Source organism: Dysidea avara, chromosome 1 (genome assembly GCF_963678975.1).
Source record: "Dysidea avara chromosome 1, odDysAvar1.4, whole genome shotgun sequence".
NCBI lineage: Eukaryota > Metazoa > Porifera > Demospongiae > Dictyoceratida > Dysideidae > Dysidea > Dysidea avara.
In genome coordinates this window covers 43,281,425-43,299,459 of record NC_089272.1, presented here as the reverse complement: position 1 = coordinate 43,299,459, position 18,035 = coordinate 43,281,425, and the positions used below count along the sequence as shown (strand labels likewise).

The following is an 18,035-nucleotide window of genomic DNA, read 5'->3' as shown; positions in this document are numbered from 1 at the left end:
AGTCACCAGACCCTACTCAATAATCTTTGTCATACACACAAAGTTTTTGCCATGTTTCATACTGTTATCCAAAAGTGCACAAAAAGGCCTTTTAAAAGGCTTACAACCCTGACTAAAATTATTACTTTAAACAGTTCTTGGATATTAAATTATATAGCTATAATTGTTAGGGGTAGCTTATGGCAGCACATGGACAAATCTAGGAGACACTGCTGGGGGGTGAGGGGGCAGCAGCAAGAAGTTTTGTGTTTATTCCACTAGGCAGGAAAAGAATGGAACTCTGGTACACAGGTTAGCTATAGAGCTATTATACATTCTATGACTAGCTAGTTGGATATCTTCTGAGAAAAGTTTTAAAATTAGACCCCAAATCTGATGGCATTTTGATAGTTATTTAATAAAGCATATGCTTAGAAAATTAAACCTGTTTGATAGTAACAAAATAGGCAGTATTGTCATAACTCATTCACAAATAATTATTATCAATAAATTGTATGTTTAATAAGATTTATGACTGTCCTATTAGAGTATCTCAATCCTAGCACAACCAACTCATTTATTTTGACAGTAAACAACTACTTGCAGTCGCAGTCAGTTACTATATTTGTGTAAAGTTAAAAACTCATACAGGATTTACAGCAGTATTAGTCCTGGTTACCAAAACAGTGTACATGAACGGTGCACATAAACATCCACATTGTGATGTGTAAACATGAGTGGGAGGAAGGATGGAAAATTATAGTGTATAACTTGCCTTTGATACACCACACAAAAATATTCCTTGCTGAAAGCATATTTTCAAACTTCTCATTTCCAATTCTTCATTTGACCACTATTAGAATTCCTCAAAAGAATGTGTGCTCTACTAGAGTATTATGGCTGTTACCAGCTACGCATTTAAAACTAATTTTCATTACCATTCCTTTGGTTTGACAACGCTTCACCCAAGCTTATAAAGGCCACGCAATTTTTTTTTCTTTCTGTTTTTGCATAAACAATATTTACAAAATGATCACAAATATAACTTCTGTCTTCAACCATCATCATCATGTTTGTAGATACAAAATGTAGGTAAAAACAAGCCCCAAAACCAACCTAGGGCTGGCTTGTGAAAAAGCGCGGCCTTCAATAGCCTGGATAAAGTCAAAAGTGGCAGCCAAGAAAAAAATAGCTATAAGTGATGCTATTTTTTAATAATACATACGTACAGCCATTATTAAATGTTATTACCATTAACATCATTTCAGCCATTTCTTGGTCACCACCTTTAATTTTACAACTTTTTCACCCAGGCTTAATTTTATTAAAGGCTGCACCCTTTTATCACAGTTTTGTTGGATACATGCCAAAGTAACAACTATAGCATGCACAAGTTAACCTGGGTCCTAAAAAACAGCTAAAAATTAAAAGTGGATCTTTTCTCAAGAGAGTTAACATTTCAGCCAACCAGATGATTAGTGGTGACAGCAAAGGTGTCAACAACAGACATGCATGGTTTGGCTCCATTGGAAGTTCAGGAAAGGGCTGTAATGAACATTGTACTTTTATGGTTTTCCCATTGGAAATGTATGGCAAAAATTTGATTGGCCATAAATATTATGCCAGACGTTTGAATGAAAAGATTTTGAAACAAATTTTAAGATTGTGTGTAATTGCATCCATGAGCTATTAAATGTTTTGAGAATCCAGCTCAACGCATACATACTATATAGGATGGTTTAGTATAGAGTCAACCAATTAAGGTGCTACTACGTGCATACACTATTTACAATAATACTGTAATTTACTGTTCAGCTTGTGTACTATAGTTCATTAACAAAACTAATTATTCTTGTAAATTTGAAATCTTAGTACATTCATTATAATTAAAACTTAATAAAATAATGATATGCAAAATCACACAAGATAAAAAATGTTGAAATGTCATTACAATAACCATAAACATGCACTGTTGCATGGCACCATAATAGAGGGGAAATAATTAATTAAATTACAGTCCAGAGGTATAAGATGATTTATAATTATATGATGGATTTAATTCTAATGCAACTTTCTTTGCAGCTAAATATGTTTCTTTATAGTTATATGCAGGATTTGGTACTACTGGTACTAGCCATTCATCTGTAGTAGATTCTGCACTAGAGTTGGATCGACTGACATCTAATGATGATTTATAATTGTAAGATGTATTTGAGTCTGCTGCTATTGTCTGTGTTGTCAAATATGTTTCCTTAATATTACTGGCAGTGGTTGATATATACATGTTCTGTGATTGCCATGTTAGTGGTAGTGGAGCTAGATTGACTTTCTTCACTATCTATATTGTCATTAAATATCTGATCATTATTGCTGCAACTATTGTCACTCATTCTGTCATTCAATTCTTCATCTGATTCAGTAATGCTGTTTAGTTGCTTCTGAAGTATTTCATCATGTGTGGGAAGATCTGTGACACTACATGGTGTTGTTGGTGGATTAGCATACTGTGGGTTGCTTAAAGTAATTACTTTCTGATTTAGTTCTTGTGGTTTCTCTTCAGGGTGACGTATCTCTCCAAACATTACTTCGTCATCAGCTTCAATATTAGGGCCATCTTCAGTTTCCACATTTTTACTGCCACAACAACCTTGCCTCTTGTGTTTAACATTCTCAGTTTGTGCTAGTGCATGTGCAATTATTAATATAGTGATTATGACTACCACAATTATTGGCAACAGAATTGCAATAATCATTTCCATAAGTAAATTTATCTAGAGGACATAGCAACAAAACAAATATCAATAGCAAATACTGTACACAGCTCTGTACTTTGTATAGTATGTAAATAGCAAATCTATGATTTTACAAGGTACATGGTATTAAATTGTTTGTAGTACAATAAATTATGAATATCCAGTGACAAGGTACAAGTGAGTTATGACAATGTTACAGTGGCCATATGTTTTGTTCTGCAATGCTTTACCACATATACAGTTATTTAAAAGAGGAAATTTTAGAACTAGATTAAGTACAGCATCTCTGGAAGTGGGGTATAGCCACTCCCCCAGATGCTGTAATCTTGTTAATTTTATTGTCTGCAATGGAATCAATTCTTAGTTATAAAATATCTACCTTATACATTTAACTGGAGTAATTTTTGCGATATTTTTGGGAAGCATTAATTAATAAAGTATGTTCTTATGGATTGGTACATCAAAAATGTAGCTACAGAATTTCAACTTTCAGCAGGACATTTTCACAATGGTGATATAGCTAACAGTTCACTGAGTGTAGAACTTGAGACTGCTAAGATGAAGTCTGAGGTATAATTTCACCTCACAAGTATTTTTCATAGCTACATATATAACATTGCAGAATTTTAGTGAAATTCTTTCGAATGTTCTATTAGAGTATTTTAATAATGATAGCAAAATGATTATGAACATGGCCAGTTTTAATATAATATAGGAGCTCAACTGTTCCTTCTATCTTTCCATAACCTATGATATACTTTGCATGCACTTATAGCTCCTACTAGCAGGTGAGCCTAATTAATAGCTTTAATAGTTACTAAATTTGAACTGTAAAATACAAAAATAACTTCTATAATTATGTGATGGTATACATAATCACTTCAAAGTTGAGCTGATCACTGACTAAAGAGTATAGTACACATTCTGTGCTGTATACATGCTTTTTATATAATTAGTTGCATCTTTGTGTTGATGTTTCTTACTCACATACCCATAACCACGTGACATGCATATAACCTTAATCATTTTACCTTGGTGCTGACTATAATATAATTATACATAAAATGTATGTACACAATATACATAACTATACTTTAGTATCACTCAGCTAGTCTGTCAATCACATGAGGACACTGAAAGCTTCTAAACACAACATAATAACATGAACTGAGTTCGATATTACTTTATAAGTGTCTTAAATTGATAATTATGTTGTTTACAGCGGAAGGGAAATGTACCCACCTATTATTAGAAGCCATAAATACTGAATACAGTCTTAATATGGTTACAGTTTATCCACATAAACAATAATTCTAATTTGTTTGTTGTGTATATCAGTTCCTCTATTGGCATGGTAGACTGGTAGGCCTCACTCTTGTATGTTATCTCATAGTGTGGTTCTATTCAATTTGTACTCCCCTTGTATAGGGACATGTACAGGTGCTAGCATGTGAAAGGATATAATTTTATGCTAGACATTTTGCCCATACATGTACAAGTACATATTAGTCAGTGAGACAGTCACTTATAACATTTGTTATGGTTCATTAAGCATGTGTGGTTCAACAACTGCATGTTGTAGACTAGCAGTCTCATTGTGACCCAGTCTGCGAAAAGGGGTCTTATAGCCTTTTCAATTGCATGTACTTGGCAACCTGTAACTTGACTTGTGAATGTGGTATCACCCTGAAATTTGGTCCCCTTATACCCCTAACAAAGCACTATGGCTTGGTGTAATATGAAGGTGAAACATCAGGAGTTATGAGTAGTCAAACTTGACAATTTGGAAAGGCTATAAGACCCCTTTTCGCAGACTGGATCACATATATACTGCACATAGATATGTTGTATATTTCACCAAAACAAGTGTGACCGAGCAGTGAGTTTACAGTAACAAGAGTTAGCTCATAGGGATCGAGGATATATAACAATACATGTCGTATATGGGAATCACTATACGTACATACTCACTTGGCTGTAGTAAGGATACACATAATTATTGCCTTCATATTTTAGTGGTAAATTTGGATAACATGGAAATACTGCTGTTTGCTAACAAACTTTCTGTTATTTCACTGCCCCAAAGTTTGTTAAAAGCGAACTTTCAAGTTCTAGACATAATATGGCATGACACTGACAGAACTATGGCTGCAAGTTTATGTTTACGAAGGGGAGGTGGGCATCTGTATACCTGTATACCCATGTGCAGTAGGTCTTCACAAAAAGTGAACACAATTATTATAGTACCATAGGTGTAGTTGGAGTCACAATATGACACCATTTTGAAACTTGATACAAACATACAGCCAGGATGTGTTCAAATTTCATAAAGACAATTATAGCTACCGGTAATCTACAGGTGTGACCTATTCAACAGTTACAGTACAAGTCTAACTATTATCAAAATCACTTCAATAGTAAAGGTATTATTTCACTTTTGTATTTATTACACGTGTTGTTATTGATAGAGTAATGTTGCTTGTAGTTGCTATTAATACAGTTGTCTGAGTACTACTATCTTATGGAGTAACAGGCTTTTGTTGTATAGGGGAACTTGACTACAACAGTGTTGTAGTTATCCCTAACAATTAATATTCTGTTTCTCAGAAATGTTGACTGCTCTAGATAACTTGGTTATGATCTGTTTGGGTGTGGTTTACATATAGAGTAACAAGTACACAACAACATTAGTATTGATGTATTATGGTGACAATCGTCTTGGCTCAGGCATCACATTCACACCAATAATCCTTCTGTGTACTACTTATCTCTAATACACAGTGACACAAAATAGTCACAGGAATTCAAGCTTCAACTCAGTATGAGAAAATTGTTTCATTTCTGACGTAAGCTATGTATCACACATACTGGGTAGGTACCCCATGGAGATCAACATGAGTGGATTATGTCGATCGTGTGCACACATCAAACAGGCTGAGCAGTATAATGTATAACTGCCAATAATGATATTCCAGCTCATGACCACAATGTGAAGGTGCATGATATTAATAACAGTAGTGAGTGCATGATAATTGATTATGGTTGTGTCATGGGAAAGAATCCAATCCATGCAGGGTTCAACTATATTCAAGGGTAACGTTTAACCCAGTAAACACATCGACACACACTGTAAACACATCAACTATGTCTGCTGCAATGTCTACTTGAAATATCACAAATTGGGATGCTTTTTGGGTGGTAAAAGCCAATCAGTCTGCAATATTGAACATAGCTAGGTGTCAGTTATGTACACCAGTAAGAGGTAGCACATCAGTTTCTACATGTTTAACACACTGAATTCAAGTGATAACAAGAAAATAATGTACCCTGTGGAAAAAGATTTGTACCATGATGAGGTCTATCAAAGGTGTTGGAACAAGCAAAAGAGTGGGAAGATCAGAGGGAGTATAGCAATGAAAGAATATACATTGGGGTTTGAAGTATGAAAAAGAGTGAACAAACATGGCTACCATTCAAGGTGTATGCCCCAGAAGCTCTGAGATATTATCTCAGACTATTTTTCTCAACTACTACACATAAATTGAGTTGCTACTTGCAGCTATTGCTATTTTATTAAAGTGGTTGACTGCTCTGTTAGCTTATCTCTACATTTTGTTATTAATAAAAGTGGAAGAAAGACTATACAGTAGTTCCTGCTAACACCACCTGTGACATCTATACTTGTAGTAGATATACTATTTGTATATGTACAGGGGTGCATCAGTAGGTCTGCATCTTAGCACAACAATGCTATTACGTTAATTCTAAACATGGTAATTATCAAACATTGCTCTTACACATGCATGCATACAGTATAACACTTGTTTTTACAGCAATAATTATCCAGCAGTACAGATATAAATGTAGTTCAAAAAGCAGTATTGTTAGTGTTGTATTTGTGCATATGATACAAGATTATTTGGTGGAATATGTATTGGTAGGTTGTCAGACAAAGTCACTTTGACATATTTGGGCCTCTGAAAATAGTAAAAAAATACAATCAACAGAAAACATAATATTATACAAATATTAACACTACAATTATTTATTGTATAGCAGTTTCTGTAGAGTCAAATGTCATACTATCAAACTAGTTGGTATCTATCTCTACTTTCAACTACACTAGAATATTACGTAGTGATTACACATGATGCCTTGCATCGATGGGCAGCCCTGATCTGCATGTGGTATATGCAGAGCACTGGGAGATTTGAATTTAAATAACACTCCTTTGAACACACAGTGTATACGTATCTTGCAGCTCTAACTAGTATACCCACACATTACTTCACTACATTGCCTGTTGTGTTGCTAAGAGTAATTTACATACTATACGGCATTCCCCAAAGTAATTCATCCAACTACACAATGTGTTAAGAGTATGTTGTGACAAAATGCTGAGAATCACAGAGCTATAGTATAAGTTATATAGAGACTGTGTAGTAGTTATTCAATGGTTGACTCAACTGTATGAAATATGGTTAATTTTACATAAAGATTCGAATAACACTAGGTGATACACTTGTGCATAAGCCTCACACAAACCGAAAGAAGAATTTGATAAAAATGTGTTCAGAACAATTTTTAAATTTAAAAAAAATAAAATAGAGAAGAACTTCATCTTGATACAAAGTTAGTGATTGTACAGCAGTATAACTACATTAGCCTTAATACTAGCTGCCAAGCAACAACTGTCATGCCACATGTACAGTAAAAAACAACTATCATCAAATAGCTCTGGTGCCATCAACAACTGGTATAAAGTCTGATTGCTTACGATATGGACGATGTAATCAGACATACCATAATACCCATGTACATAACATGAAGTGAATATGTGCATGCATGCATCTGCCAAACAATGATTGCTAATAAGGTGGGAAAGTTTAGAATAGTTGCCTTACTGTCTGACATTGTGACAAACATAATATGCATCAATACAGCCCCAAAGTTTAATTGTACTTGCTACCAATGGATCTCAGGGTGACTTGTGCACAGTGCGCCATTGCAACCCACTTGGATATGCAGTAACACCTGAACAAGTTGCTGTATAGCATTATTTGCTATTCAGCTGCTTGTCTAGTGTTCACTACAATTGTGACTCACACTGCATTGCCATTACAACCCACATGGATATAATACCTGGACACAAATTATTGTGTAGCGTTAATTATTACTCTCAGCTGCTTGTATTCTAAAAGAAAAGTTGAAGGTTATGATTAAGGTAAGAACAAAGAATTGGCTAAACAATAGTATACATATATATCCATGTCCCCTTCCATTGCAGACATACATTTATTCACTTACTCACATAGATTCCTTGCCTCACACTAAGGCGCTCGGCAATCATGCTACTGTGTCATTAAACAAAGGCGGCGGAATGGTGTTAAGAGTTGGGGGTGCCCAAAATTTATGCAGGTAGTGTTGGTGTGTAGGCATACCCAGTATGCTAATTCTAGGGAGTCTGGGGGCAGGAAAATTTTGAAATTTAAGTGTCAGGAGATTGAATTTGAGTAGTTTTAGAAGCTAATTAAATACTACACATGCTTGACTGTTACATAAGGGTGACTGCTCTATTAAAGTATCTTGATCTTTTCTGGAAATTTTGCAGTTCATTTGATGACTATTGCACTTCAACCACCTCCTCCTACCTTCCACTTCTATGCTTATAATGTCTAGGCAGATATGAAAGGACATACAACCGAATGACTTTCTTTTATGATTTTACATGTGTGTATGTGTGCATGTCCATATAATATCACAAAAATTCAGAATTACAATGGATCATAGAAAAGAAAAGTAGGAGACAAGAACCTCCTACACCTGCAGATATACTAGTGAACATTTAATCCCTGCTTTAATCTATACCCACGACTGAATCAGGCTCTGTAAATGTCCACTAGTATATCTGCAGGTGTAGGCCACCTCCCTTGTTTCTTTAGTTTTTTCTGTGATCACTAATTGAACTTAAAGTTTTTAAATTTTAGTTTGTAAACTTTTTTGTAACATTATTATGACTGGTGAACCTACACATACTGCATCAAAAGAAAGGATGGTGCAGAGTTAATGTTTTTGTCTGAACCCGCATCCCAGCTATCAATTATTGACTCGAAAGTGAAGTAGCCATTACACTTTGCCTTCAGCTATGTTCAGCCTGTTATACAGCACTACAAACAAAGAACAGCAGGAGAAGCACCTCTGCAATCAATCCAGTCACCACAAAAAATATAGACGATTTGTGTACTCCAACTATCAATTACTGACTTGAAAGTGAAGTGGCCATTACGCTTTGCTGTCACCTATTTTCAACCTGTTACACAATTTTACAAATGAAGTATGCCTTTGTAGTCACCATGGAAAATACAGATAATTGCTGTTTGCAAATGGGAAGCCATGCATTGTGCTACTGCCTTGAACTGTCAGCAAAAAGAAATGGGACACAAAGGAGGACAAAGGTATTAGATGTTATCGAGATATGTTTGTCTGAAGACAGTTAGTCAGTCAGTAGAATAATTATTCCATTGAATAAATATTTTTTAGCTTCCTATTGGAAGCAAATAGGGTTGTACTGAAGGCACTTTTGGGATTGGTTATACCTAATCAGTACTGCCAAGGCACCAGGATGGTATTCTGAAACTGGTTTTTTGGTGATATTTTGGCCAGAAAAACCGAAATCTCCATGATCCCTAATATACAGTACTATTGTACTGTATGATGTGTGCATGTGTGTATATACATGTAGTGTGTACATGTCAAGAGAACGTGTTTGTATACACTTTTTGTCCTATTTTCTTGTTGGTCTTGCCCATGTGAGATGTGGAGCATTGGTTACACTGTATTGTTGCTGCACTATATTCTCAATTCAGGAAATAGCAAACTCACTTCATTGGCAGCAGCAACTGCTGTGTCAGTATTCTAGAGAGTGAGTATTAAATGATAATTAAACCATTGCTAAATAAACCACATTATACCTGCAAGCTGATAGTATCAGACTCACCACTGGGCTGTACCTGCACAATTATAGGAATGTACATGACAATGAGTGCAATACACTGTATAGTAGAATACAGGCATTAAGGCAGGCCATAGTTACATAAGAAATTTCTAATCCTGCCTATTAACTAGTGGTCCAATTCTATAGAGACATCCATATCTATTCCACTCTTCCAAAAAGACCATTTGAATATTACAGTATATACCACTGGTTGTTGCACTATATATGCAGGCAACAGGCTTCGTCAAATATACCAGCACAACAAAAAAGCGTAATAGGCTGGAGTACTACAATAGCATATTGCTAGCATATTAGGTTGATATTTCAAATTACACTTAATTCCATGAAATTAGATTGATACTCCCTATTAGAGCAGTCATTGGAAACAACAAATTGCAATAGAGCACCTGAATGCATTGTACATAGCTCCTTAGATCAATAGAACAGTCACTTTGTAGTGAAATACTCTAATAGAACATTCACTGATTAAAATATCTCAAGATAGTTGTAAGAAATGTTGTTAACCTAGGAGCATAATGCAAGCATAATGGGAACACTGAAGAGAATAATAGGCGAAAATTTTGGAAAATTTCTGAAAGCATTTTGAGCACATTTGACTTAGGCATAGACTTAGCAAGCCTTGATTTTACGTTGATAGTTATATACCTCAGTCATGATATACCACTATTTCAGTGTACAGTGCATTGTGTCACAAATGAATGTAACAAAAGATACTTTTAGTTAAAAGTAAGGTTGGGCAATAATGAAGAAAGTGCACCACGATATATCATGGAAGCATTTATTCTGATAATCAACGTTTATCATGATATCATTTGCTCATTAGAAAAATCATGTTATATTCATTTAGTATGTACAAGGTTTGCTATGGTTTGTAGCTATTGTTGTACCCATTCCATAAACAACCCCTAAGCTATAAGCACTGCGTATAGCTTCATGTTAAATGTGATTTGCTGCATTTGTAAGACAGTATCATTAATGGAATTTAATTTGTAAACAGTATATGTGACTGGATTTTGGAAAAATGATCCAAATTGCACATTAGAAGTTTCGAGATAAACGGTTTTAAAGAATTGAAGCCAGCATAACTCTCCAAGGATAGCAAGCACGCGTATGAAATTTACACAAAATATGCATCAATCTGTTACCTTTCAGGCCACGTCCAGTACTTGTAGCTGCTTGTAGAGTTTCCTGCCAAATAAGATAGAAAATCTGAGCAGTTGGACGAGCGGAGTAGTATCACGAGTGCTCACAAAGGGGTGGAGGGTGGCGGGGAGGGCAAGAGATAGACCTCAAAATGGAGGCAGACCACGATTGGAGTCCAGACACGAGATTACTGGCTCCTTAGTGGCTGATATGGAGCATAATCAACAGAGAAAACATCTGGCCAACATTATAAGGCTGTCCACCAGTAAACCACTGATTCTTGCCAAGCCAGGTCCTTCACAAGGCCTGAAACCGCCATTTGAGCACTCCACACCACCCAGAAAAGACGTCTGTTAAAACCAGCCTCGAGTAGATTGAGTAGCACTGAGGGTCAAAACTACTAGTACAATAGTGTAGCTATCCACTGGTGGTGTAAGTTTGATTTTGCCTGATGTGCGATTTGGATCGGTTTTGTAAAATCTGGTCACAAATCATGATATAATAAACTTGATATATCATGATGTGTAAAAATAGCCTCGATACAGTTATTGCCATATGCTTATATCATGATAGCAATGATGTATCGTTATATTTCCCAACCCTAGAATACTGTGCTATACTGATTTACTTGTAAAACGCACATACAAAAACACTATATACAACTAAACAGTAAAAAAAACTGACTCTTCAGCTTACATTAGTGTGGGGGGCTTCTGTTACAGCAACATATTCATTTTCAGCTGTGTTGCTCCTAAGATGTATATGTATATATATATATACATGTAAATATACATATACAGTAAGCATAATGTGGTCAGTATAATACCATAGAGTTGGGTTGTTAAGCGCATGTGTCTATTAAGTGCATAGTATTTGTTAAGCGCATACAAATTTCTTGTTAATAACCATGGCTGATAAGCGCACGTGGCCCAATGCAAGGCTCAGCATGAGACAAAGCTACACACAGGAAGAAAAGCTGGAAGTACCACAAAATTAATGTCCCCTCAAACCTTTACATCTCTCTTGAGGTCTTCCTTCCCTATGTATGCAGCAAATAAACCTTTTGGACTGCAATATTCTTGTTCATCACAAAGGATTTCACCCAAAAAATGGAGTCAAATGTCCTTATACACTAGCTTGATGACCACGAACTACTCTATTACAATGTAGTGGTTCCATTTTAAATGCATCATAAATATTACTTAGGTGAATGCTCCTAACAGATAGTATAATGTTTACAAAAGTTTTCTCCAAAAATTGTCATGCACTTAAAAACCCGACTTTATAGCATAATGTGTGTGAGTGAAAGTTGCATACATTATATACACATGTATACAGGTGCATAGTTTGTCTATGAATGATAAATCCTTCACTCACTTAGAAACAACACTTGTTTTAGAGTTTTGATGGAGCAAAGCCACTAAAGATAGAAATAGATATATCATTCACATCTACATAGTTTTCTTGTTAACTCACAAAACATTCTCCTGGAGTCAGGACAAGCAAAAAGCAGCAATAGAATAACTAAAATAATCAGTACTGCAACAGCCACAACCACTGGTACTCCTATACACACTCCAGGATTATCTTCACAGTAATTATCAGTAGAGGAGGATATTCTACTCCCACCTGGCAACAATGAACAGTGCCTACTACGTATTAAGGCACCTACATATGTACTAATGCGTCTGCATTGCAGGGCCATTCCTTAACTATAAGCATTTTGCAATAACAACAAATGTGACTGGATTTGCAAAACAGGTCATGTAGGCACAAACCACATCTCATCACACAACAGATAGTATCTGAATTCTGTAACTTACATTACATAGCCAATTACGTGTAATGTTTATTGCACAGTCTAAGTATAATGGCATAGTTATGAGTCATGAAATTTTATGTGCCCATATGCCTAGAGATTATGCAGACCTGGCCACCATAACAATTTAGTGTACAGTGAGGCTTATACAACATGATTCATGCAGTGTGTCTTGTAAACTGTGCCAGGAAATTCAGCCATGGAACTAACACTGGTATGTATATAAGTAACACTTCCATTTGCATACTTATTTACTGCATAATGATACCTTTTTATTGTAGATATTTTAATAGCTTAAGGATCATTTTCGTAAGAGTACACAGAGTACACTAGGGAGGGGTGGGAGGTAAATGCGCCTGTATGCTTTAAAAAAAATGTTGGTTGCAGTTGTACCATATAAAGACATAATTTAATACTAGTATTGTATACACACGTGCCTACTAAATGCAGTGAATGGTGAAAATATCACTGCAAATGTAGATGGTGTTGGAAGCTTAATTGCGGCTGAAATCTGAATGACACTTCAAGTGTACATAAACATTTCATGAGATACTCTAATACGTTTTTACCGTGAAGACTTTATTTTCACGAACAGTGGTTAGCCGCGGTAATTAAATCCGCGTTTATTTTATCTTGCGTGTTTCAACTTCTCGTATTATCTTGCCTGTAACTCGATACATATTATTGTGCCACCATGAAACAAAAACAAACTGCATACCCTTGAGAGGGCGTGCATAAGTGCCCCACTACTGTTGGGTCGTCACGCAGCGGCACACATCCCCACTTTTTATAATACAAGTGAGTCAGTCCTCACCAATGACAGGAGTCCAAAATGTTTATAACGTGGTAGCCATGTATATAACTGTTTAACAATATCCTCTTTCAATGCATTTCTAGCAATCTAAATAAAAAAAATCAGCAGATTTTATTATCGTGGATAGCTGCATTTGCAGAAATTTGTGTCGCGCTTTTAAGATTCGTGATAAATTATAGGTGCAGTAAAAACCCGCTATACGGTAGAAAAGTCACATGTGTTAAGTAGCTTCTTGGTACATATGGTAAGATCGGGATATAACAGTCACTTTAAGGTGTGAAATTGTAGCTTTGTACTTAGAAATGATCAATTAACAGCAAAGATTAATGCTGAGCAAAATATATCATTCTTGAGCAAAAAAAATGGTGCATAATAGGCGAAAAATGAAAGAATTGCTGGAAAGAAAAATAGGTAGAAGACTCATCGCTACAGGCAAACACAGTGAGAAAAATGAATAAAATTAACAACATACAGGCTATGGATGATTCCTTATAGTGTGCAGTATGCAAGACAATTAATCACAAACAATCAATAGTATGCTTATAATTGTATGGTAAAGGTATCATGAATTTCTTACTCAATGAGATGCTGATATTCTTTATGCCATCTATTGAGACATTTACTTCACATCCAATGTTATCGGCAGTTGTATTTTGAGGTGGTAGAGTGAAGTTAGCAGTCAATATATCTACTGTACTGTTCTCTTGCATGTAGCTGTTATTGCAGATTAGAGATATTCTGTAAACAATTCCCAAGTTTGTAGCCTGTTAACAATACATACATAGATAATTGAAGATACATCCATTATCTAAAGTCTATAATACATACATACACCCCTGTATGCAAGTGGGTACACCTGAACCATGTTGCAGGTTCAGCAAAGCAATGATAATGAATAACACAATTATTTTTGCATGCACATTTGTATAGTACAAATATATGAACATATGCTCTCTGAGGCTTGATCACATGAACTAGAATACACTAGCATGCTTTCATAAAGTTTAGGTCTTAGCTATATCAGGTGTATAGGGTTGTAAGTGGGTCAGTACTACTGACCTAGTTGACCCACTAACCTGAATAGTAATTGAAGTGGGACCCAGATCTGACTCAGTTTAATAAAAACAGAGGCGTGCGTCAAAGGCTAGAATACTCTCAAGCTTCACTGGTTAACCCTGCATTTATAGCATAGATCATCACACAACTGGAAGGATCGTCTGCAAGAAATGAGTATCTACCAAAGCACACAATTTCAACCTCGCTTTCATGATCAATGGTCAATAAGTGGGTGCGGCTCCACATAAGCTAAATGTAGCTATACAAGTGGGTTTGCTTGATGCCAGACTAGTTATGTAACTACAAGCAGCAACACCCAATCCTATGGGTGAGATATGATGAATGCCCACAGAGAGAAGCATGCAGTCCCAATAAGTGAACATGGCCCTGCATATTTCTACTGTACACACAGCAAAATACATTCCTGAATGGCGGGTGTGAGATTCTTGCATATGTTCAACTGCATTTCCATCAGTACAGTACAGGGGCGTCAGATGAAAAATAGTAAGGCTCATTTCTAATGCTAGCTTTAATGGGGTCTGAGGGAATGATCTCCCAAGAAAAATGCACATTTTAAGATGCTATTTGGAGGCAATTATGGGCTGTAATACTGTGTGTAAGGTGCATGACAAATTGACAATATGTTGAAGTTATGGAAACTGAATCAACCATATATCCTGTTTATTAGACTGAATAAAGTCATGATCACCTAGCCTTTTCCTGTAACCAGTAACTTTCTAGTTAATTTCTCTGTGGATATTATGCTCTGAAACTGAAGAAATTGAGTGGTCTTCTAAACTATTTATCTTGTCCAGATCAGCAGAAACAACTGACATCCAATCAGCTATTGTATTGTAGTAACAAAACTTGCCTTGGTCATGCAATAAATAAATTGAAGAGACCTGCTTGATATATCAGGTAGTAGAACAATCACTGCATGAGACAGCTATTAATATTTTATTATTATCCTATTCCATTTTCCTGAAGGCTCCACTGATAAATGCAATTTCAACAATGATAGTGGCTAGCTAAGCTGCAAGCTTTGATTCAGAAAGCATTCCATTCTGTAAAATAGACCCCAGCCTGGATTCAACTCACTACTCAGGCTGAGATATCTGGCACTATTAACTACTCTGTTAATGAATCCGATTGATGTTCACACAATATAGTCTCCTTGAACTTTCTGAATGTTTGCTCCTCACACACTGCACAAAATTCCTTTAGATCCTGCTTAGGCCACTCCAAATAAATTCTCTGTTTCCCGTCCACCACCCACATCTAGTTACTGTCAGCTCTAAATATTCCATTATTCCATTATTTTCTGGTTATTGTTGTATACTGACAGGCTCACTTGAAACCATGTCAGCTCACATGTCAGCAGTGCTGAAGTTTGTGCTATTTTTGCAACTTAAAAAGGAAGGAACAAGCTTAAGCATGCTTTTATGCAGTTTTTTATGGTTGTGCTAGGCAAAATAATGGCTTAAACAGCTACCATAGTCCGGTAGAATTAAAGTCGGACCCGGAAAAATTTGAAGAAAGCTAATTTTGGTATCATTAGAAAGCAAAGTTTTCATAGAATAACATATCCAAAATCCTCTAAAATCCAACTTGGGAAAAAATTTTTATGCCCAATATTATTTAGTATTGAGGCATACTATACATGTACGTATGTGACTGGATTGGGAAAGTGGATCTTCCACATATATCCAATTTACCAACTTTGACAACTCATAACTTCAGATTGGAAAATGGTATTGACTTGAAATTTGATCAGTATATTTAGTGAGCACAAGCATCACTTATTAGTTGCAGAAAATGTCAGGTTGATATTCGCCTTGTACACTGAGTTGTGGTTTCTTAATTAAATGCATTTGGTAGACCCATTTTTGTAATTCTGGTCATTTTTGACTAACAAAAATGCATATATTATCTTTAAAATATTTTCTCATAAGAAATTCATTGCAAATAATATTAGCTGTATCAAATAAGAAGACTGGTTATAGAAATAAAAAGGTACCTATCATGTAAATTCTGAACAAATGTATTTGTCACAATTATTGTAAACAGTTTCCTTGGCACTTCTGCAACTCTCTCTCCCTGTAACTGCCACATGCTGTAACATACTTTAATCCATGATTACGACGAGAGCATAAATAATGTTGCTATCACATGGATTTGCAGTAGAAAGCTTACATTTATATTGTACAAATTTAAGTAAGATCTCTGGTGCTAGTCCCATGTCTGTCATTATCAGTTACATACAGCCTTGATCCTTCTAGTTTCCAGCTCCATGTATGGTAATGGATCAGTTTAGTCATTGAGTTCCTTCTAATGAATAACTTGTAGATGCACATGCAAGTTGTGAAAGTGTGCTGCTCTCGCAATTATTTTCACATCATTTTCTTCTTGATTAGGGCAACTTTACCTTGTTCAAATGTTGCAGATGGGTCATTCCATGCCAAATCAACATGAAATTGACATGACCTCTTCTGATTTTTATATAAGTTGGTACACACAAAGACTCAATTGAGAAACTACTCCACACCAAATTTCAGACCATTTGACTAATTACCTTAGTAGATATGACCGCTCAAAGTTTGAGGAAAATACTTGATCTGATTTAGAGGTAACCATAAAAACCATCATAATTTGTGTTTGGCTTGACCTATGAACTTGTGGTTTGTTTTACGAGAAAGGATATTAAATTCTCTTCACAATGATATATATGGTTTGCTATTTACTTCAAAAGTAATGTCTAACCACAAAAAAGTACTTTTTTCTTTGATCTTAATTTCCAAAGAAAAGGTAGTTTTAATTAACTTCATATTTTGGATACAAACTACTTACATGCATACCTTTCACTACTGTAAGTTTCAAGTTGGGACAACAATCAGAAAGTACAATACAGTGCCAAATTCTTATGTGGAGCAATATAGCATGCAATATTGAAATTTTTGTAGATCATAATTTTCCTAGTAGTTATTTGTACAAGTTTTGTACTTCATCCTGATATGTATATAACAGCACTAATACCATACCTGTTTTACTGCCCTTACAAAAGTCTCAATAGTAGCAGTGAAATTTATCCCGTATTTCACTGGTAGCAGTGAAAAAGTTGTAATTGCAATTTCATTGGCTAGAATTTATGCTAACAATTAGTGTTGACACGTGTTTAGTACATAGTGACAAATTGCGGACATAGCAACGCTAATGCACAGCACGCGTATATGCAGCGAGTATGGTATTAACTGGGAATAGCATGGGTATAGCAGTGAAATTTGGGATAAATACCACTCTTGTTGTATTGGAAATGGTAAATTTCCAATACAACACTCGTGGTATTTATCCCAAAATTCACTGCTACCCATGCTATTACTAGTACAAACAGAGCAAACCAAGAAGGGACAAATTGGCTAATAAAAGTTTTGCAAAAAACTATAGGAAAATTACGTAAAC

At 35.5% G+C, this 18,035-nt stretch overlaps 1 protein-coding gene and 1 long non-coding RNA gene across 2 annotated transcripts in view; both read right to left on the bottom strand.

Moving 5' to 3' along the window:
• Nucleotides 1-1,838: 1,838 nt before the first annotated feature.
• On the bottom strand, nucleotides 1,839-4,024 carry LOC136265074 (uncharacterized). The gene is made up of 2 exons (XR_010705374.1): nucleotides 3,826-4,024; nucleotides 1,839-2,750 (listed from the first exon to the last, which is right to left on the bottom strand). It is a non-coding gene; the product is annotated as an uncharacterized lncRNA (long non-coding RNA).
• A 2,461-nt stretch (nucleotides 4,025-6,485) lies between these two features.
• The window catches only part of LOC136265055 (uncharacterized), a 170,653-nt gene continuing 159,103 nt past the window's right edge, over nucleotides 6,486-18,035 (bottom strand). Inside the window, exons 9-14 of the mRNA XM_066059832.1 lie at nucleotides 12,367-12,519; nucleotides 12,268-12,310; nucleotides 11,587-11,641; nucleotides 9,704-9,742; nucleotides 9,615-9,647; nucleotides 6,486-6,709 (exon numbers count right to left, since the gene is read on the bottom strand). Of these exons, the coding sequence (XP_065915904.1) occupies nucleotides 6,617-6,709; nucleotides 9,615-9,647; nucleotides 9,704-9,742; nucleotides 11,587-11,641; nucleotides 12,268-12,310; nucleotides 12,367-12,519 (416 nt within the window). The 3' untranslated portion in view covers nucleotides 6,486-6,616. The remainder of the gene's footprint in view (nucleotides 6,710-9,614; nucleotides 9,648-9,703; nucleotides 9,743-11,586; nucleotides 11,642-12,267; nucleotides 12,311-12,366; nucleotides 12,520-18,035) is intronic.